The sequence below is a fragment of the Gadus macrocephalus genome, chromosome 21, assembly GCF_031168955.1.
Source record: "Gadus macrocephalus chromosome 21, ASM3116895v1".
NCBI classification, from domain to species: domain Eukaryota; kingdom Metazoa; phylum Chordata; class Actinopteri; order Gadiformes; family Gadidae; genus Gadus; species Gadus macrocephalus.
In genome coordinates this window covers 4,538,827-4,560,176 of record NC_082402.1, presented here as the reverse complement: position 1 = coordinate 4,560,176, position 21,350 = coordinate 4,538,827, and the positions used below count along the sequence as shown (strand labels likewise).

General features: G+C 48.7%; 3 protein-coding genes and 1 pseudogene across 6 annotated transcripts in view; 2 read left to right on the top strand and 2 right to left on the bottom strand.

Moving 5' to 3' along the window:
* Window positions 1-112: 112 nt before the first annotated feature.
* wdcp (WD repeat and coiled coil containing) lies at window positions 113-6,237 on the bottom strand. Of its 4 annotated transcripts, XM_060041707.1 has the most exons (5): window positions 6,157-6,226; window positions 5,891-5,961; window positions 3,505-5,662; window positions 2,254-2,374; window positions 113-999 (listed from the first exon to the last, which is right to left on the bottom strand). In XM_060041707.1, exons 3-5 carry the CDS (start codon window positions 5,659-5,661, stop codon window positions 680-682), a joined length of 2,598 nt encoding a protein of 865 aa, XP_059897690.1. In that variant the 5' UTR covers window position 5,662; window positions 5,891-5,961; window positions 6,157-6,226; the 3' UTR covers window positions 113-679. The 4 variants fall into 4 exon arrangements, with proteins under 4 accessions (XP_059897690.1, XP_059897692.1, XP_059897691.1 ...); XM_060041709.1 differs by having other exon boundaries at window positions 3,505-6,026; window positions 6,157-6,237; XM_060041708.1 differs by having other exon boundaries at window positions 5,891-6,215.
* A 323-nt stretch (window positions 6,238-6,560) lies between these two features.
* fkbp1b (FKBP prolyl isomerase 1B) lies at window positions 6,561-15,462 on the top strand. The gene is made up of 4 exons (XM_060041713.1): window positions 6,561-6,770; window positions 8,179-8,226; window positions 13,689-13,801; window positions 14,595-15,462. Exons 1-4 carry the CDS (start codon window positions 6,734-6,736, stop codon window positions 14,721-14,723), a joined length of 327 nt encoding a protein of 108 aa, XP_059897696.1. The 5' UTR covers window positions 6,561-6,733; the 3' UTR covers window positions 14,724-15,462.
* LOC132450476 (small nucleolar RNA U3) lies at window positions 12,189-12,324 on the bottom strand (annotated as a pseudogene).
* Window positions 15,463-16,093: 631 nt separating the features above from the next.
* Window positions 16,094-21,350, top strand: part of mmut (methylmalonyl CoA mutase) — a 35,170-nt gene continuing 29,913 nt past the window's right edge. The window contains exons 1-4 of the mRNA XM_060041123.1: window positions 16,094-16,217; window positions 16,791-17,225; window positions 18,044-18,411; window positions 19,280-19,437. Of these exons, the coding sequence (XP_059897106.1) occupies window positions 16,820-17,225; window positions 18,044-18,411; window positions 19,280-19,437 (932 nt within the window). The 5' untranslated portion in view covers window positions 16,094-16,217; window positions 16,791-16,819. The remainder of the gene's footprint in view (window positions 16,218-16,790; window positions 17,226-18,043; window positions 18,412-19,279; window positions 19,438-21,350) is intronic.

The window sequence follows — 21,350 nt, the reverse complement described above, 5'->3', positions numbered from 1 at the left end:
AGGTTTAGTGCTATGATATGACGTGTGGATCATGGTCACATTTGCATGGGTATATATACTTTCTGGTAATAAGTACTTCACATCTACTTTCTCAGAGGAAATGAATAGAATATTCAGAGGGCACATTTTGTGCAAATAATTTATTTTCTGTAATATAAGCCTTTAATCCTTATACATTTAAGATGATCATTTAACGTCTCTGTAAATTATTTAGAAAAAAATCAAACGTTCGAACAGCAATGTCAACCAAAACTGCCTTTTAATCTACGTTGCAAATGGACCTTAAAATATCAAAATAATTATCTCCTGCCAAAATAATCATAAACTATAAAAAGATCAAACTGACTGCATATCAGCCTGATTGGCTTGTTATGGTAATCCCTCGACATTCAAGTAGGTTTTGGTTTCAAAGCATCCCGCAAGTAAACGTCACATTTGTAGAAAGCACGGCACACCAGTACAAAAATAAATCACGAAGTACGTGAATCCTTCAGCAGAGCTCTGCTTTGAAATCTACGCATCCATTCAGAGCCAATTCTCTTTGACGATCGCTAAATTGGTCTTCTTATGATACATGCATGAGGTTAGGCTTGTTTTGTCTTTAAGTCCCGTAGTTTAAACACGGCGGAGAATACGGTTGTCATTTCCGACGGCAAGTCCCCAACGGTAATCGCGGTTGCTACGCGGAGGCTTCCGTTGTCGCTGGGATGGAGCTCTGGCTCGGGCTGGGGCTGGGAGTAGGGGTGGGGGTGGAGCTTGGGCTGGAGGTGGAGGTGGAGGTGGGGGTGGGGGACGAGGGGCCAGGGACTGGGGGTGGGGGCGGAGGAAACGTCGGGGACGGGGCCAGGACCGGAGAGGTTGGGCCGGGGGTGTCCGGGCTCCCGGGGGACAGGAGCGGGGTCTTCCTGAGGGCATTCCGTACGGTGACCTCGTCCCGGGACTTGAAGGTCAGCGGTATGAAGCCGTTGGCGTCGGCCACCAACACGATCCACAGCGGTCCTGCAACCACAGAAGAAGAACTTGATGGAACGAGTTTAAAACACCGGGCGATCGTTCCTCCTGCGTGTTGAGGGGCCCATGAGCAAGACACCCAACCCAAGCTGCTCCCGGCGGTTGGGGTTTGCCTTACATGAGCGACACCGCAGTCATGTGTAGGAATGGGTGAATTAATGGGTGCATGAATGGGTGAATGAGTGAGTGTATGAATGAGTGTACGAATGATTGAATGTGAGGCACTAATTGACAAGAACTTTGATTGGCCACAGGGCAGATTTTCTAACCGTAGAACAACAACAAATGACACATTAATGAAATACAATACATCAAATGTTTGGTACAAACAATTTCATAGTCCCCAAGGAAAAACAAAATGAATATAGCGCAAGCTATAAAAACAACAACAGTCCATGTGGGAAGAGCAAGAGGTAAACCCCCATCTGTTCAGTCGTCCCATCTAATCCAGGCTAGGCTAATCTGTAATCACCTCCAATTATAGCATACACACTCGCCAACGTAGCGAACGGGAAGATTGGAACGTTTGCGCTAATAAGCAGTCCAGTCCTCGTGCTTTAATGTTCCTCCAGGTTGGAAAATACCACTTTGTTGATGTATAGAGACTTTCAGCTGATCTCGAATGTAAACGTGAACCTGCCACACACACACACACGTGTAATCAGGGTTTTAGTCGACACAGCTCATACCTCACCTTCAAGGGATGCTCCTGTGCTACACATAACAGTGTTTTCCTTTTCTCTCTCTGTCTCCCCCCCACCACACACACACACACACACACACACACACACACACACACACACACACACACACACACACACACACACACACACACACACACACACACACACACACACACACACACACACACACACACACACACACACACACACACACACACACACACACACACCTCTCTCAACCTTTGGTCCAGGGTCACAACATTCCCCGAGCTTCCATCAAAATACAAACGAGAGGTGGCAGTAGATCAGGGTAAATTCAAATGAGTTTTGTTCTGTGCAATATCTCTGCAGCATCACTATACCACTTGGTGTCCTGCTTTCCGGCCCAGGTTCTGTGCCATCTCCCCCCCCCCCCCCCCCCCCTCTCCCTCCCAGATGTTCTGCCATAACATCATAGCACCGCTGGACCCCTGATGACATCCATCCAGAGTGACACAGTGCAGGCACACCGCAAACGAGTAAGAAGAAGAAGAAGAAGACACACATCGACGAGACATACCGTACACCATCTCCACCGTGGTGAGGTTGAAGAGGTCATGGAGCGCGCTCAGTCGCAGCTTCCCCTCGCACAGCAGCACGGGCCTGCGCTCGTCCGTGAAAACGTTCTCCGACAGCTGCTTCTGTTAAAGGACCAGACGCATTCACAGATTCAGATCGTAGCGTAGCGAAGTGAGTATGGGGCAGCGTAGGATCGGTTTCGCTCAGGTTCTAGCTGAGTGCTGAGTTGTCCCAGAGCGAGACCCCTAACCGCTCCCGACGAGCTGGCGGTCAGCAGGGTTGACCCGGCGTCGGTGTGTGAATGTGAACCTTTGTAAGTCACTTTGGATAAAAGAGTCTGCTAAAACTGCTTTAAATAGTGTAGGGGTGGGGGAGCCCTTGTCTAATAGGTGCTGGGTCTGCTCACCCCTATGCCTGACCTGTAGCCATCCTGCAACCCCCAAACCCTGTGCCTTGTTCATCAGCTTTGATCTGTATTCACTTCAAGTCATTTTGGATGATAAGCGTCTGATAAATAACGCAGTTGTAAAGTGTAAATCATGAATGAAATTTAATTTAAAAGTTATGCCCCCCTATTTTTTTGCATGTATCCTTTTTGTATTTAAACAACTTGATTGCCTAGCCCCCTGCTATGACCTCCTAGCCCCTGCTCAAGGATTCCATCAGATGCATGTTCGACCCCAGATATTCACTTGGAAGTCGGTGTGTGCTCTGCCCTACTCAACTCTTCCCTTCAGAGTGACCTTATAGAAAGCGAGCAGACGCTCATTTCGCCGACTCCATTAGGCGAGGACCTTCCTCCGGCTAATCCCTGAAGAGAAAGTAGCGGTGGAAGGAGGATTAGGCCTGTTTAAGCCACCCCGTCTGTCTTTGGAGCAGCTAATATAAGAACAGCAGGGAAATCCTATATCCACCACCACCACCACAAATCCGAAAAACACATGGACCACCATATGTGTATATAGTGATCTAAACACACGCTACCACCTCGACTGTGCACACAAACATCTAATAAAACAACACTACACTCCAGGCTCAGTTATGGTTCCATGTCGACGCAACGCGACGACCACGCAGACGCTTCGACGCAGTCGTGAACCTGTTTTGGTTCTGCGTCGGGTTTTTAGTGAGCGGACCAATCTCAGACCTTGCTGCTGCGTCGCCTTCGACGCAAGGTTAACATTTTCGGGAGGCGCAGGACGTAAAGGGTCCGCAACGTGGAACCATAACCAAGCCTACAGCTCCCTCTCACCTGACACGTGACGTTGACGTACGGCGGTTCGTACGCGCCGGGGTACGCGGCGGCGGCGGCGGATGCGGCGGCGATGGCCCTCTTCCCGTTCTGGGCGTAGTCCCGTATTTCCACCACGCACTGCTGCACGTCGGAGAAGCGCGAAAACAGCCGCTCCATGTTCTCCACCAGCTGCTCCAGGCCTCGCTCCCGCCCCGCCGCCGACCCACACCTGTCCGCCGCGGGCGTCGTGGGCGTCGCCGGCCGAGGCGTCGTGGGCGTCGCCGGCCGAGGCGTCGCCGGCTTGTCGGGGGCCTCGTGGCGCGGGGCCGGGGAGCTGGCTGCCCGGCTCGAGTCCCGGTTTAAGGTCAGGGCCAGGCCCGCGGCGGCGGGGGTGTGGGCGACGGTGTGGGTGGCGCTAGCGGCGGCGGCGGCGTTGGCGTGCATGCGGCCCACGATGTGCGCCTCCATGTCGTAGTTGTCGGCGGTGATGGAGGAGCTGCTGGAGGTGGCCGAGACGTTGGCCCGGCTGGTCCCGGGGCTGGCCTCCCCGCTCGGCACCAGCGGCGGTGCCGACACCACCTCCTCCACCAGCTTATGCCGGCTGCTAATGCTGCTGCTGCTGCTGCTGCTGCCGCTGCTGCTGCCGCCAGGGCAGCACACCACCGCCCCGCCCGGCAGCACCAGATCCTTGATCCCCTGGCCCAGGCGCTCGATCCGGGGCATGAGGTCCGAGTGCCGCCTCACCCTCACGTAGGGGAGCTGGGGACCCGGGGAGTCGGGGGCGCGGTGGAGCAAGGCGGGGGAGGGCGAGACGCAGGCCGGGGCCGGGTCCGGCGCGGGGCCGTTGCTCTGCATGAGGTCCCGGGTCACCAGGCGCAGCACGTACTTGTCCGTGTTGGAGGAAGAGGAGGAGCAAGAGGAGGAAGAGGGGAGGAAGACGGCGTCCCCGGAGCTCTTCTGGCGGCCCACCATGAGCAGCAGCAGCTTGTCGCTCAGGAACCAGGCGCCCTTGGGCCGCTCGTTCGTCTGCAGGGAGATCTGCTGCACGTTGGGCACGGTCGACGCCGTGATGCAGTACACCAGCACCATGCTGCAGGCGTTGGACGCCACCGCCACCGTGGTGCCGCGCGGGTCGAAGGCCACGATGTCCGGCACCAGGATGCCCGGGATGGTCACCTTGCGGCTGGTGGTCACCTTGCGCTCGTAGGTGACCAGGATGAGGTGCGACGAGTCCTGGCCCGAGGCCGTCACGGCCGCGTCCCGCCGCGTCAGGTTCAGCAGCGGGCTTGGGTCCGAACGGCGGTGGCGGGCCAGCAGCTGGGTGAGGTCCACGGGGCCCGAGGACGCCAGCGAGGTGCACGCCGTCTCCAGGAACCGCCGCCGCGACGACTCCAGCCCGCCGCCGCCGTCGCAGGCGTCCTGAGGGTGGCCGTGGCGGGAGGGAGCGTCGCGCACCGGCATCTCGAACGCCATGCTGGCGTTGAGGCCGCACAGCTTGTCCAGCGGCAGCTCCGTCGCCACGGCGACCTGGGACTCGCCCGTGGGCTGCACGGCGCAGACGTTGCCGCCCACGTCGAACACGGGGCAGAAGGCGCACGGCAGCAGGCTCTTGTTGACGTCGTTCCACATGAAGGAGTGCAGGCCGCTGCCCATGGCCACCACCAGACGCGTGCCGTCCTTGGTCCAGCACGCGCAGTGGACCGACCCCGACGCGCAGATGTCCGCCTTCGTCCGGCGGTTGTCCACCCGCACCGAGAACAGCACGGAGGCGTCACGCTTGGTCAGCACGGCCAGGATGTCCTGCTTGGGGTGCCACACGCAGCCCTGGGAGAGCAGGGGGAAGGGCTCGCTCATCTCGCACGTCTGGGTGCACAGTAGCTTGTTGGGCTCCTGGGCGCTGAGCTGCAGCTGCCACACGGTGATGTGCTTCTTGTGTTGGACGGCGAGCAACGCCGGGGAGCCCTTGCAGCATAGCGGGCCCCAGAAGAGCCCGAAGACGTGCTCGAACTGTCCGATGACGTTCGTGTCCCCGAATTTCACCTCGCCGCTGACGTAGAAGATGGACGTGAGGCAGACCTGCTTTCCGTCCGTCCATGCGATCCCATGGACGGGGTGGATGGCCTGGTGGAGGGCGTTGAGGCCCGTCTTCAAGAGCTTCGCCTTACCCAGCTCCATCCTAAACAAGAATTGCGCGCTTGAGTTAAAATATGAAGAATCAAAACACAACTTACTCAAAAGTAGAGATAGACCGTATCCGATCGGAAGAGGGTCGTCTTGTTGCTGAGCGCCCTGGCTACGGCTGTAGCCATACACAGACCAGCAATAGAAGACGACTTGTCCCCTTCAATGTACGTGACTTAATCCCCTGTCCATGCCTTAGGGATGGGGGTTAAGAGCTGATTACCTCCGTGACGCAGATCCCACACGCTTAGCAGCGACTCAAACGCGAGGTAGGTATTCCCCCACCTGGCAGCCCTGTGGTTTGATGTATTCAGCACGTTAGGTGAACACATCAAAGTCAAGAGACTCAGGTCATGTTACTGTGTCGCATTTCCACAAAAAAAATATCATATATGACAAACTGTGTGTCTATTTTCAATGTAATAAAGCGCTAAGAGCGCAATATAAAATAAATAGATGTTTGCATTGCTCAGTTTCTGGGTCCGTTACCTTGTTTTCTTTCCCGCGGCCAACTCACGTTTTCCCAGTGTTTACTTCTCATAACCCGGAAACAAACCGAAACCCAATGGACTTGTGGGATATGAAGTTCATTAAACGGCACGATTTTTATTTTATTTTACTTTAGTCCACATGGGAGCACTGTTTAGCTGCAGTTTTGGTTTGGCTGCCTGGGTTGGGCTGCTCTGATATTTGCAGTACAATCTGGGTCAAAATGTTTTTTTGATAATACAACATAATGTAACATGTAACAGCGGACAGTACACATTACACATGCACAACTAATAACAACGTACATTAAAGTATCGAGTCTCCTCGAGTAAAACAACAGGATAGTGATGATATTTGAGGGGGTGGGGGTGGTGGAGATGGGTGGTGGTGGGGGGGAGGTTATACATCTCTATCCGACAGTTTAATGACCACATCTTGGGTTGGCAGCACAGTGCAGATGCTGGTGGTCGCTGAATGCATGCTCCCTCCGTGTTGAGCCCGTTAAGTGGCTGCAGCATTAGATTAGCACTCTTTATAGACTCAATGCTTTAGGAACCACGTCTCATTTAGTGCAGTAATGGGTGTGGAAGTGGAATCGATATCCCCCGGAGATGGTATGTAGATTTCTTCGTGTTTGTGTGCGATGGCCAATGCCATCGTCGGTCTGTGATTGTTAACGCAACGTCAGTGCACATTTGCATCCTACAAGGAATGTTTACTTATCATGTTAAATATAGATATCCCATATCGTGTGGGTCGGTGGTGTGTGGTTTCAGTAACACCTCGTTTCTGTTGTCATCCTCCTCGCTTGACCTAACATATTTTTCTAGATCGCTCCACTCACTCCTGCGGCTCTCACATCACTGGGGATGTCATGTGTGCTTTGTGTGTTTTGTAAATAAGCATTAATGACATGTATTCTATACATCCAAGAGGAGGGGGCGTAGGTATAACAACGGGATACACAACGGCGTTGTTACATTGAAGGTTTCCGACTGAGGCTCATCGCTTCTGTGGTGAATGCGTACAGCCGATCATGTGTCTTGCCTAAGTAGCCATAGTTACAAATGGAAACACGGGTGTTACATTTTAAAGCGCATGAGAGGGGAAACCTAAACTTCCACGGATGGTCGAGACAGTGATGGTCCACTCTACTGATCGTAATGCACTACATGGAGGTCTGAAGCAGCCCGACCAAGTCCATATGAGGAGTGTTTATAGATGATGTCCTTTTGACTGAAAATATGCACGTGAATTATGTTTTTTATTGGAATTGTACAATCCCCCATTAATAAATCATGTCAGACATTTATAGTGTAGTGATGAATCATCAATCAAATAACATCAATAAAAGGTCATTGATACTGCAGCTCTGGTCGGGGTGCAACATAGGCCCAGCCCGGGAAGGCAGACGAATATTCGAGCTCAGTTTTTATTTGCTCTGGCATACGCGTCTGGCCCCCTCCCGTTCAGACAGATTTCCATAAATCCTACAATGAAATGAGGAGAATGAAGTACCATCTAACTACCACCTCTCTCCATTAATCCCACGGCAGATGCTCGGCGGTACTTTGGTGGCAACCACTTGGGCTACAAATTCAAAGCTATAGTAAAGCTCGATCGATTCTTAAATCAGACACAGACGTTGTCTAGACAGGGACTAGGGACATCTATGTGGGACCGGCAGGCGTTAGGCCAGCATCATGCACACAGTAGGCTACTACACATGTTTAGTATACTGTGTAATACACAAACGCACGTCAGGAATGTGATAGCCCTCTGTTCTCAAGGCTGCTAATTCAGTGGTATCTACACGCAAAAGTGCGAATGCTAGAAGGTACTTTGTAGCCTTCCACATACCACTCCATGAGGAGGATTTAACATTTGTGCCAAGAACACGTTGAGAGTCTTAATCCCCATTTTTCGACGAGGATATAAGATTAACAACGTCTGGGTCGTGGAAACACACAATAACACATTCTTTATACATTTTTTTCTGTCCCTCTTTACCCCCTTTCACAGGAAGAACATTTCCAAAGAAGGGCCAGACGTGTGTGGTGCATTACATAGGTAACGACTGCAGAGATACACTGGTCTCACCCAACAACATTCACACCTCTGCAGCTTTTGCTGTCTGCTTGGTCACCTTCAAGTCTAGTCTTTTAGAAGTCACTTTAATCCAGTGTGATTTACAAGAATGGATGATACATAATTATAGTATAGAATCAAAATTAGAGGAAACACAAAAATTATTGTTCCTTTTTTTAATCAGTACGTTCTAGTTTCATTTAAGATACAAAGCATGGATTGAATTCAACATTTGAGATAAAAATAAGCAAAGTGCACATTGTAAATTCTTAGGGAAATGTGTCTTTAATAATTTATGGAGAATATATACTGGGGGTCTATTGAAATATGCCGTGGTTTAAGTTGTGCAAATTGGTTGCCTGCGTTTGCGTGTTCGGCTTTTTCATGTCTTGTGGGTTTTCCTGTCCGCTCTGAAAATGTCTTTAATGAAAAGGCACCAAGCCACCATTTAAATGCTAATACACAAACACACACACACACACACACACACACACACACACACACACACACACACACACACACACACACACACACACACACACACACACACACACACACACACACATACCGATTGGAGGGCGAGGCAATAAAGGGGCTGTTTGGGAGAACACATTTTTATCCCTTGGGCATGGGAGTCATGACAAGTAGGTCAGACAGAACGTCAACAAAAGGCAGGTTTCTTATTCTTCATCTTGCGGGAGCCCATCCCAGACCTCAGTACATTGTGTCCCCCCCCCCCCCCCCCCCCACCCGACAGAGCTCTCCCAGACGAGATAAGATCAATTTACCTCACCCATGGGGATATGGTAGTGCTCAGAGTGTTCAACTCCAAACCAAAAAGAACTGTGTTCGAACCCCAACGTCCTCATGCTCCTTAACGACATGTATCTCAATGCAGCTCAATGCCAGTTAAGATTAATTACTTCATAGTTGTACATGGTCGTAAATAGTAGTGAGCTTGCTTGTAAGTAGTTGCGTTTTTTTGTGTTGTGTTGGGCGTTGGTCGGATGGCTACTCTTCGTCAGGAACAGCGCGGCAATGACTTAATTATAGCAAAACAGGTTTTCACAAGGCCTCCAGTCTTTGGTTTATTAATATTGTTAAGATTAAATAATAATCTTATTCCATAATTATTGATTGCGTCATGCTCAGGGAAGAGGCGTCCCGGTAATCAAAGGTTGTACCTTTAATTGGTTTAATGTACTGTTTATTCATTTTGCAAATGCTTTCATCCAAAGCAACATTAAAGTTAATTCCGATGCACGTCTTCAAGCGGTGGCTCAGGAGGGGTAAAGCCTCTGGCTCAAGGTAGCCTGAGGAGACTGGGGATCAAACCGGGTGCCTTTCAGCTGGCAGGGGAACTCAAACTCTTCTTAAACATTGTTTCCGAGAGGCAGAAGGGTAGGTAGGGTCGCGCTTTATATTTATAACTCCTACATATCAATGGAGTTTCCTTAATCAACCCTAATAGGCGACGTTTACGAACCCACGCAACACTGTACTGGGACCCCTGCCATCTTGGGGTATCACTCTCAACCACTGACATTCATAGTATGCAGAGTACACACACCCTCTCACATGCACACACACACACACACACACACACACACACACACACACACACACACACACACACACACACACACACACACACACACACACCTACACACGTGCACAGTAGATGGCGTGTAACGTGTAAGGACCTTGGAGATGCTGCAAGCTCCTGGGCGGTTGCAGCAGGAGTGTTGCATCCGCTGTGGAGGCTTAAACGAGCTCAGGCGGTCAACGCCATCAGCCTACACCCCCTCTTAGGCGCCGGGTGGACACGGGATCCACTTGAACCTTTCGCTCCAACGTAAATTTAACGTATTTAAAGTTTGTTTGTTATTCTGCCCAACTTTGTGTATAAATCGATGTTGTATTTAAGGTGTTCCTGTGGCTTTTACAATAGGGCCCTCATTGGACGTCAACGATTGTTGCCCTGTTAAGTCTTACACTTTCAGGATTAACATTACCTTGCCTTCATGGGCATATATATCAGGGAAGGGGTCATGTTCTCCTTCCTGGTGTGTCATGCTTCCTCCATCTTCAGGTTAAGGTTATTATAAAGCAAGGAAAAAAGCAATTGATCCTTATTAGCAAGGGGTTAGGGAGTTCTGGTTGTGACAACAACAGAGAGGTTACCACTGACAACACAGGGGGATCCAAACGTTACAATCAACGTCATGGCTAAAAGGGGCCAGTGCTCCTTACCATGTTTGACCTCCTCCTCGTCTTGGCGGGTGAAATGTGATGAAGCAGAGAGACTCACCGCAGCACTTTGGCGGGTCTGAGTGTCGCACAGAAATAGACCGGGAAACACGGGTCTGCCGTTCAGGAGATAGCCAAGTCTCGGCTTCTGCAGGGGAGAATGCCTGGTGTTATGCAATGGGCCGTGGGAGTTTAGTGCTACGGTGTCTCACTCTTCTCCAATCTGTCAGCCGTGAAGAGCGAGGGAGACAGCCGGAGGAAGGAGCGTTCAGCATTCATGTCTGTCACCAAGTGGTGTTTGACAATCTCATGCGCGAACTCTAAGGTGTTCTGGTGATGGGATTCTACAGCAAAATCGTAGGGTTGTTCCAGGTGTGCTGCCTAAACCTGTGCAAAGAATACTATGCTAAAGAAGATTAGCATGTACATGTATATTTCTATAGACCTATTTCAATACGCGGTATACTCTTGTCGAACCAGCTAATACAAGCATTGAGATCAGACTCGAGGTACACATCTGAAACTAAGTAGATATTCTAGACAATGCTAAACCCAAACACAAACACACGCACACATACACGCACTGGATTAATACTACGATTGGTTGGCGGTGAACTGCATGTTTGTATTGTGTGGCTGTCCTGGGGAAAGTGAAGGAAAGTATGTGGGTGGGCTTTTAACAACTGATTGACATTTGACCTTGGCAGCCCCCAATTAGACCCCTCACCCAGCTCCCAGCTTACCCTACTTCTAGCTCTTTGCCCCGGGTCTCCCACGTTGGGTGAATTGAGTCGGTTGAGGGGGATTGGAAAGTCAAATGTCTTATTTCGCGATGTCACAGTTTCAGCTTTGTTCAGGCATCTCATTCCCACTTTTTGAAAACAGTTTTTGCTTTGACACGTCTATGTAGGAACTTGCCGCCGACAGCTAGCCCTACACAAACACTATCCGGTTTCACCTGTGCACGCGGGCCAGAGCAACTAGCCGACGTAGCCGGACACTGAGATGGGTAGCTACAGTGAGCAGGGTAAAAATAGCCTTGTGGCTAACTGCTGCTCCACAGCTAGCCGTATAGCAACACGGCTTTGAGCCGGGTAACACTCTCAGCACAGAGTTAGGGAGTGGACCCGGCAGGAAAGGGAGTGAACCATGAGCATTAGATTATCACAGAGAAGGACAGATAGACCTAGCACCACCCCTTTACATAGCCCCAGGCCAGGGAACATAATGATAAGATTGTCGGCTATCGGTTATGGGGTGTAGCCTAGTCTAGTCTAGTAGTCTACTCTAGTCCCTGAGAAGGGTTTGTGCCACTGTTGGTCAATCCCAAACTCCCAAATCGTCCACCCCAAGAGGTATGAGCATAAAGATTTGAGCGGGGTATTTTTAGGAGAGGTTTTTCTCGTTATTGCCAGCAATGAAGGGAAACGGCCTCACTGTAAGACACAACGTTGGATGCGAGGGCGATGTGCTCATAGAAACCATCCCACAAATAGCTTATGTAAAATACAATCAATGCTTATTTAATATCATTTAATATCAGACATAATAATAATAATAGGGCATTTTATTTATGGGCCCCTTTCTTGACACTCAAGGTCACCTTACAAAATCCAACATTCATAAGAGCAAGCAAAAACAACAACAACAACATAATAAAACAGTGTACAAGAGAAAAGAGTGGGGTCATTCTAGCCCCAAGAATTCAACTGACTTAAAGGGACTTAAAGGGAGTAGGGTCAGATTCATCGTGGTTTGCTAGACCAAACACTTTAGAACAACATTTCTCGAGACAAGAACTATAGAAACTATCCCTGAAAGTATAGTCTGAATCCCAGTGAATCCTAGCAGGTGCCAACGGTCATGCTATGCATGAATGAACTCTGTGACTTCAGAACTGGAACATTACCAGATAACTGATATCTGGCCGCCAGGGGTTCTGCGAAGCTGACTAAGTTTAGTTGGATTGAAACGGGAGAGGCCGTACAGTATCAGGCCGGTGTCACTGTCAACTCTAATTCTGAGCTGTTGCTTTATTTTTGTGTGACCGTTTATTACACACATCTTAATTCCATTTTGGAGATGGATGAATCACATGGACTTGTCTCATTGTTGCTTTCTTCAGAGACTTCAAAGATGGAGGCTGTGGGGTGTGAGCTTGATTTAAACCCGAGGTCTGATGACTACCCGGAATGTTATCTCACTCCTCATGACACAGAAAATATCATAGCTCAACTTTCCTCTCTCTCTCTCTCTCTCTCTCTCTCTCTCTCTCGCTCTCTCTCTCTCTCTCTCTCTCTCTCTCTCTCTCTCTCTCTCTCTCTCTCTCTCTCTCTCTCTCTCTCTCTCTCGCTCTATCTCTCTCTCTCTCTCTCTTCTGCCTTTCCTTGGCCCCAGTCTAACTTTTTTTTTGTCTCTCTCTCTCTCTCTCTCTCTCTCTCTCTCTCTCTCTCTCTCTCTCTCTCTCTCTCTCTCTCTCTCTCTCTCTCTCTCTCTCTCTCTCTCTCTCTCTCTCTCTCTCTCTCTCTCTTCTAACTTTCCTTGGCCCCAGACTGTGTTTGTTGTCTCTCTCTCCATTAACGTCTGGCAGACACTCTAACTTAGCCCCTAATGGGGTTTATCGTTGCTGGATGCGATAACGGTTCAGAGTGGCGCGGTACTGCGGTATCCCTTTCCCCGTTTGGTCCTCCTTTATGTTTTTTCCAGCATAGCGTTGTAGGAATGGCCTATTTAACAATGGGGTGGGGGTGGGGATGGAGGGGAAATAATCTTAACGGAACTAGGCCACTGCTTCCTGTACCATGTTTCCATTCTTCAGTCGGGTCATTTGAAAACAACATGAGACGGATGTGAAATGAGACATGAGACGGATGTGAAATGGATTCCTATTTTGGGAGATTTTAATAATATATATTTTTTAAAGATTAGCCTTTGATCAGGGAAAAACCTTATGCCACAACTTTATGACATGGAACTATTTGACTTGGACCTGGTATCGACTGAAGTGCTAAAGGCAAATAATATGGTGAAATGTAAATTGAGGACGTTAACCATGTACTAACAGAGAGATATTTTATTCAAATAATTTATTTGCAAAAAAGTATAATTACATTTCCATTTAAGCATTTGATGATGCAACTCTATTGTACCGGTTCGGTTGGTCTGTAATTACATGACTTTTCTTGTGGTTGCAGGTATGCTGCAAAACGGAAAGAAGTTTGACTCTTCACGAGACAGAAACAAGCCCTTCAAATTTAAGATTGGACGGCAGGAAGTCATCAAGGGCTGGGAGGATGGAGTGGCTCAGGTAAGGAGGAGAAGCATTACATGTCATACAGGTTAGGTTTGTCATTTGTTAATGCATTCAGGTCAAGTGCAAGGCAGTTCAGGTTTAGCTGTCTTCACATCCATTCACCACTACACTCCCCGTTGCCAAGTAAATGTAGTATGCTTGGGGAACAAATCGATTACCTTAATCAAACTTAAGGTCTCAAATGATAATGAATACAGATTTTTTGTAAATGGTTAAAGGGGACCTATTATGCTTTTTCGACTTTTATGACCTATAAACGTTGTTATAATGATTGATAGTCATGTTTAACCATACACAAAAAACGATGTAGATTTTCGGGAAACTCTTCCTCTCATCTGGGCGCTTTCAGCATTCTCTGTCAACGCTCGGTTTCGTCCTTCTCCGCCCCCTCGCCCCCCTCCTGCCAACCCAACTCCGTTGCGATTGGTTACCTTCCTTGAAGCGCGCGCGCGGGCAGATTTGACCAGGCATATGGGGGCGCGGCAGGAGTGCCTCTACGTAGATGATTTCCCGGAAATGTGAACAAGTGAATCGCAAACGTTGTCCCGAGTGTTTAGCGCTCTGCACAGCCTGTCAGCAGGGAATGCGTCGAAATGCATGTACGTCATTATTTGACACTTTAGTATGGTTAAACATGACTATCAATCATTATAACAACGTTTATAGGTCATAAAAGTCGAAAAAGCATAATAGGTCCCCTTTAAGATCGGTTCATTTGTGTTGCATCATGTAATCACGTAATGATTGACCCATGAACTACTGCTCTCCTCTCTCTTCCTTCTCCAAGATGAGCCTTGGCCAAAGGGCGAGGATTACCTGCACGCCAGACATGGCGTACGGGGCAACCGGTCACCCCGGGGTCATACCCCCCAATGCCACTCTCCTCTTCGACGTGGAGCTCCTCAAGCTGGAGTAGCAATGACCGTCATGGGTCAAAGGTCAAAAGCTTACTAGTGGGAGATGGAAATGAGGGGGCTGCATTTGGCACAATCTATTCCCAAGAGGGATGTCACTTGTCACCAGGGTTGCTGCCTCCCACCTCATCGCCCCCCCCTCAAGCTACCATTCTCTCTGTCCTTCGACTTCAATCCATCCTCTCTCTGGACCCATGGTTCGAGTGTCTACAGCCTGCTTTGTTGTCGCCACTGTACGTTTAGAAACTGCGATGAAGATACCGTCATTTCTTCCTTTGCCCTTTTTTCTCAGGCAAAGGAGCTTTTCTTTGGTCTTATTGTTTGTTTCAGTTGGTTGACCCGTGTGCTGTTTTTGCTTTATTTGATTGAATGTCCTATTATACTTTTATACTATCAGTACAGATGCACCTGACCTGAAGTCACACTACACTGCAATACAGAAATGTATAGTGCATTGCCTAACAGTCTTCTCATGCAGAGGAGTAACTAAAAAAAAGTACAAAGCTACTCTGTATTTCAACTGGGTATCAATGACTCTGCATTGATTGCCACTTTGATGCAATGTTTGTCCTGCTGATTGCTAATGAATTATACTTTCTTTAACATATTTTATATCCCTATAAAGTCTTGACTGCAATTGTTCTGCATATTGAATCCAAATCCAATATTGTACATAACTCAATTGAGACATGGCAACAATGGTTGTTTGTTTTCAACACATTAAATATGCTTCTTACTGTCTCGAGTTTGGTTTATCTCTGTGTGTGTGAGAAATTGTGTGTGTGTGTGTGTGTGTGTGTGTGTGTGTGTGTGTGTGTGTGTGTCGTGTGTGTGTCTGTTTGTGTGATGTGCATAAGGCGAGGGGTGAAATCGCCACCTAGTGGTTGTAGGTGTCGCATTTATCAGAAATACAAATGAAAAACAACTGAGACTGATAGTTTAGATTATATTTTGTTGTACTCCATCAGTTGTAATATTTATAATATAAAGACACACACTCACAAAAACACATTATAACGATTGCATGAAAAGTATAGACAACTCAAAAAACGAAAAGGCAAGAAGAGAGGCTGGAAATCGAGGCTAACGTTACATTAGAAGTATATAAATTGACTGATTATTATGTCAAAAGCGGTTAATTATTTAAAAATATGAACAACTGCTTACATTAAATTACTGGAATAGCCTAGAATATAATTTTTGGAATGCCACAACATGCATGATCTCTAAAATATATTTTTACTCAGAAAATGTGATTTTATTTAAATGAAGACAGTATGTCACTATTACGTGGGGTCTGGGTTCTGGCATGGACCTATTAAGGGTTCTGGTTCTGGTCCGCTTCCCAAAATGTTGTTTAACTTCCGGTGTCATCGGTCAAAGGGTGCAGAATGATACTCGCTGCTGATTGGCTGTCTGTCAATGTTATGAGAATCCATTGGCTAGCATAACACACGCCTCGACTCAACTCGACTCCCAACACAACGCACTACAAGGTCAGAAATGTGAATGTATTACAGTCCTGAGTTACTTTAAGAACAAATGTATGTTTAGCTTATCGAGTCAATGTTTTGCCCAACGATGGGCAACCCGAATAATTGTAGCGACCACATTTCAGATCACCCTCACGCTAACTTAAGTTACACAAGTTATGCTATCCTTGTGTAACATAGGACTTTCTCTGTGCTGATTGCGAATACTATTGCTCCATTTCCATGTGCGACTTAATTTTCTCGATATATATATTGTACATGAAGGTGTAGATGAAGGATTGTCATTGTATGCGGTAGTTGTTAAAGGACATTATTTACTGCATTCACATCCATCCCTGACTTGCCTTGAACATGACTTTCTCAATGTCTGACACAAGCGGAGTATGTTGAGTGTCTCACCGATATAGATACCTACAATAACCAATCTGAGTGTATATAAAGTACAGTTTCTCCAAAATCGATTACTTTATCGTGGACAGTTGATATGCCACTACTCTAATCAAGCTCCACTTACAAGTTTAATAACTGACCACTGCCACTCATTGACGATACGGACTCCTCGTCTTTGTCGCACAGGTGATCCCCTGCTTTGTCACCCAGGCGGCATGTTGACCGCACAGAAGGCATGCGCGGCCTTGGCTGCCAGACGGCTCCTCGGCGGCGTGTCTACCTGCTCCTCAACATCCTCCCCCATCAACTGCCAGTTCCACACCGCCTCGCCACACCGCGAGCAGGTGGAGCTACACCCCAAATGGGTCAAATTGGCCAAGAAACAGCTCAAAGGGAAGAACCCAGAGGACCTCATCTGGCGTACGCCAGAGGGCCTTAACGTGAAGCCAGTCTACACCAAGGCGGACTCGAACGCATCCGTGGATGAGCTGCCTGGCGTGTTTCCGTACACTAGGGGTCCCTATCCCACCATGTACTCCTCCAGGCCGTGGACTATCAGGCAGTATGCGGGCTTCAGTACCGTGGAGGAGAGCAATAAGTTCTACAGGGATAACATAAAAGGTGAGCAACAGACTAGAGGAGATGCTAATTAATACGTACGTTTAAATGCATAGCGTGATAAATATTCACCTGGAGACATCCCTATGCCTATCCCATAGTTTGCTCTTTGACACAGAACATTTTTTTCACTGAAATTCACTTAAGAGAAAAGCCAAAAGTGAATTTAAATGACCCAAAATGGCCCAAAGTGAATCTAAATGACTAAATATTAAGCAGATGAAATAAAATCGACAAATAAGGGAAAGAGCAAACGAATAAGTGCTAAATACAAAGATAAATCAGAGCCATTGTATTCCACATGCTCGATGATGAAGTCATATGGATTTGGTGACGTCATCAAGCCATTATTTGTCCTTAGATGACATGTTATTAGCCCTGTAGGATTGATTGTATGAAAGCCTTGCTGAATGGGCTTAAACAGCTTGTGCGTCACAGGGGATGTCTTCAGAAACAAGTCATTAGTTCATTGACTGTAATGTGCAGGGATTGGAGTTGGGCTATTTTTAAACTGTCATTTATCATTTTGACTGATGCTAGTTATTGACATTTATACTGGGCTATCGTGTACAGTTTGGACCAAAGTATGGACCGTACTATGGACCGTGTCAATAAAAGGCAAAATAAACATAACTTGATTTCTAGAACAGTATATAAAATGGGATCAAGGGCAACATGGTTGACCCGTAACCAACCAGCAGTCCTCAAGTATATCGAGTGACGGTGAATAATGATTGTTGCCGTTTATGACATCGTTTTCATTTATTCGATTTCATAATATCCCTCCTCCATGTCCATCCCCCGCCTCCCCCTCCTCCCAGCCGGCCAGCAGGGCCTCTCGGTGGCCTTCGACCTCCCCACGCACCGCGGCTACGACTCGGACAACCCCCGTGTCCACGGCGACGTGGGCATGGCGGGCGTCGCCATAGACACGGTGGAGGACGTCAAGCTGCTGTTCGACGGCATCCCCCTGGACAAGATGTCGGTCTCCATGACGATGAACGGGGCGGTCATCCCCGTGCTGGCCATGTTCATCGTGACGGGCGATGAGCAGGGCGTGGACAAGGCCAAGCTGACGGGCACCATCCAGAACGACATCCTGAAGGAGTTCATGGTCCGCAACACCTACATCTTCCCCCCGGAGCCCTCCATGCACGCCATCGCCGACATCTTCGCCTACACGTCCAAGGTAAGTGTCGCTGTTGCCGTCGCCGTCGTTGAACCGTTGTGCAGAGTTGTGTTCTCTGGAGGAGCCTGTCACAGCCGCCACGCCTCGTTTTGGTGGAGGGCCACTCCGGGAATTGTGGGGGTTATTTCAGGGAGGGGAGAAGGGACATTCCTCCGAACCCTGCAGGGGGTCAAGCCATCGGCGCGTGGGACACTTGAACCCTGGGTCTCTCACCCCACTGTTGCTGTTGGGAACCTCGACGTGAAGTGTCCACGTTCCGCAGCTGACAGAAAAAATGCAAACAAAAAATCCTTTGGAAGGGATACCATTATGAAATGAATCAAAGCGACACAAATGGTAAAAACTAAGCTGACCCACATGCCTTGTTTACTGAGATGGTGGTGGCAGCTGGGCTATTGTCGCTGTCCATCATGTACTCCTAATGTAACTGGTAAAGGTTACCAGCAGGGGGTTGGGGTTGTATGCTGGTGTTGTAGTGTGGCTGGGGCGGGTGTGTGGTGGTGGTGAGGGGGTAGCCTGTGTGTGCGGATGATATGCTGTGCTTGTTGTGGGGGTGTGGTGCTGGTGGAGGGGTAGCCTGTGTGTGCGGATGCTATGTTTGGCTTGTCGTATGGGTGTGCTGTGGGGTTGTTCTCGGTCAGAGGGTAGCCCGTTTATTAGGAGGGGGACCCAGGCTACAAGATGGCCTTTGTGTGATGGCGCCTATGGGACTGTGTGGCCTGTGTGGGGGGGGGCAGTCAGGGGACAGAAACGGAACGCCCATGGAGGTCCTGGCGAATGTGTTGATACTCGTACGAGGATATTCATGGTCTGTGAAGCACATAATTGATTGGCTGACTTTAATTGAATGTTGTGTTTCCCCCGACAGCACATGCCCAAATTCAACTCCATCTCCATCAGCGGGTACCACCTGCAGGAGGCGGGGGCAGACGCTATACTGGAGGTGGCGTACACCATCGCCAACGGCTTGGAGTACTGCCGCACAGGGCTCAAGGCTGGCCTCACCATCGACGAGTTTGCCCCCAGGTACAGGCCTGTGTGTGTGTGTGTGTGTGTGTGTGTGTGTGTGTGTGTGTGTGTGTGTGTGTGTGTGTGTGTGTGTGTGTGTGTGTGTGTGTGTGTGTGTGTGTGTGTGTGTGTGTGTGTGTGTGTGTGAGACGATTTTCTCATGATTTTCACAACAAAATGGGCTGTAGACAAATAAACTGAAAAATATTCTGTTATTTATGTGAACGTTGCAAGACAACGTAATTATGCGTCCTTCAAAAGTGCAGCCACTCCGAGCCAGTCGCACATTGAGCTTCCCCCAAATGCGCTGTTTCGGTGGGCGTGTCAAGGAGGAGGGTGGGGGTGTGGCCCTGAGCAGCTTGCAGCCACCATGCGCTCTGTTTACAGTGGATGTATCGCAATGGCGAGCCGCACACAGCCTTTAGCCGTGTTCTGTAAATATTCTAGAACACACGGGAGTCCTGGAGCTCTATATCTAAATATTATCATATAGCCTACACAGATATCTATATCATATAATATATATTATCACGGCCAAAAGCTGTGTGAGCCGATATTATGAATCTCAAACGACCGCGTTGGGTTCTCCGACGTTCCTGGTTCTTCAACGTCCACATCAATGTGAATACACACACTGTAACGCAAGTGTTTCTTGTCGGTTCTTTGACGTGTCTTGTATTTCTACAACGAGACTGTCGTGGGGGTTATCTGAGCCATGGTTGAGAAGGAATTGGGGGAAAGGAACTTTGATTTGACTCGCTGAAGTACATGAACTGCGACATGCCGCCGGTTGCCGCGAGGCACCATCGCCCGGCAGCGGGCAGCCGGCAGCAGGCAGCGCGCGGTTCAGTCGACTTCAGGTTGATGTGAAAGTGGAAGAACCAGAGACGTCGCAGAACCCGACAAAGTCGTTTGTGATTCATAATATCGTCCGGAGGCGCACACAATATGTTATATGATATAGATATCTATGTATATGATATTATTTAGATATAGAGCTCCAGGACTGTAACGCAAGTGTTGTACACTTCCTTGTTATTTGGATAACCGTTCTGCTGTTGGTGTGATGGCGCATAACACGTCGGACTCTCGTATCTGGTATTTCTACAACGAGACTCGTATTGGGGGTTATCTCAGCCAAAGTTGAGAATGAATTGGGGGGAAGGAACTTTGGCTTTGACTCCCTCAAGAACATGAACCACGACATGGAGGAGAAAGGGATTGTTGGCGGCGAATGTCTCCCGCTTGAGCCCCGCTGAGGGACCACCGCCGGAGGCGGAGGTGCATAAGCGCTGCCCGGCAAAGATCCCTTTCTCCTCCTTGTCGTGGTTCATGTTCTTGAGGGAGTCAAAGCCAAAGTTCCTTCCCCCCAATTCATTCTCAACCTTGGCTGAGATAACCCCCAATACGAGTCTCGTTGTAGAAATACCAGATACGAGAGCGCCATCACACCAACAGCAGAACGGTTATCCAAATAACAAGGAAGTGTACAACACTTGCGTTACAGTCCTGGAGCTCTATATCTAAATAATATCATATAATACATAGATATCTATATCATATAACATATTGTGTGCGCCTCCAGACGATATTATGAATCACAAACGACTTTGTCGGGTTCTGCGACGTCTCTGGTTCTTCCACTTTCACATCAACCTGAAGTCGACTGAACCGCGCGCTGCCTGCGGCCGGCTGCCCGCTGCCGGGCGATGGTGCCTCGCGGCAACCGGCGGCATGTCGCAGTTCATGTACTTCAGCGAGTCAAACCAAAGTTCCTTTCCCCCAATTCCTTCTCAACCATGGCTTAGATAACCCCCACGACAGTCTCGTTGTGGAAATACAAGACACGTCAAAGAACCGACAAGAAACACTTGCGTTACAGTGTGTGTATTCACACACACACATGTGGCGCTCGCACGGTCGAGTCTCAT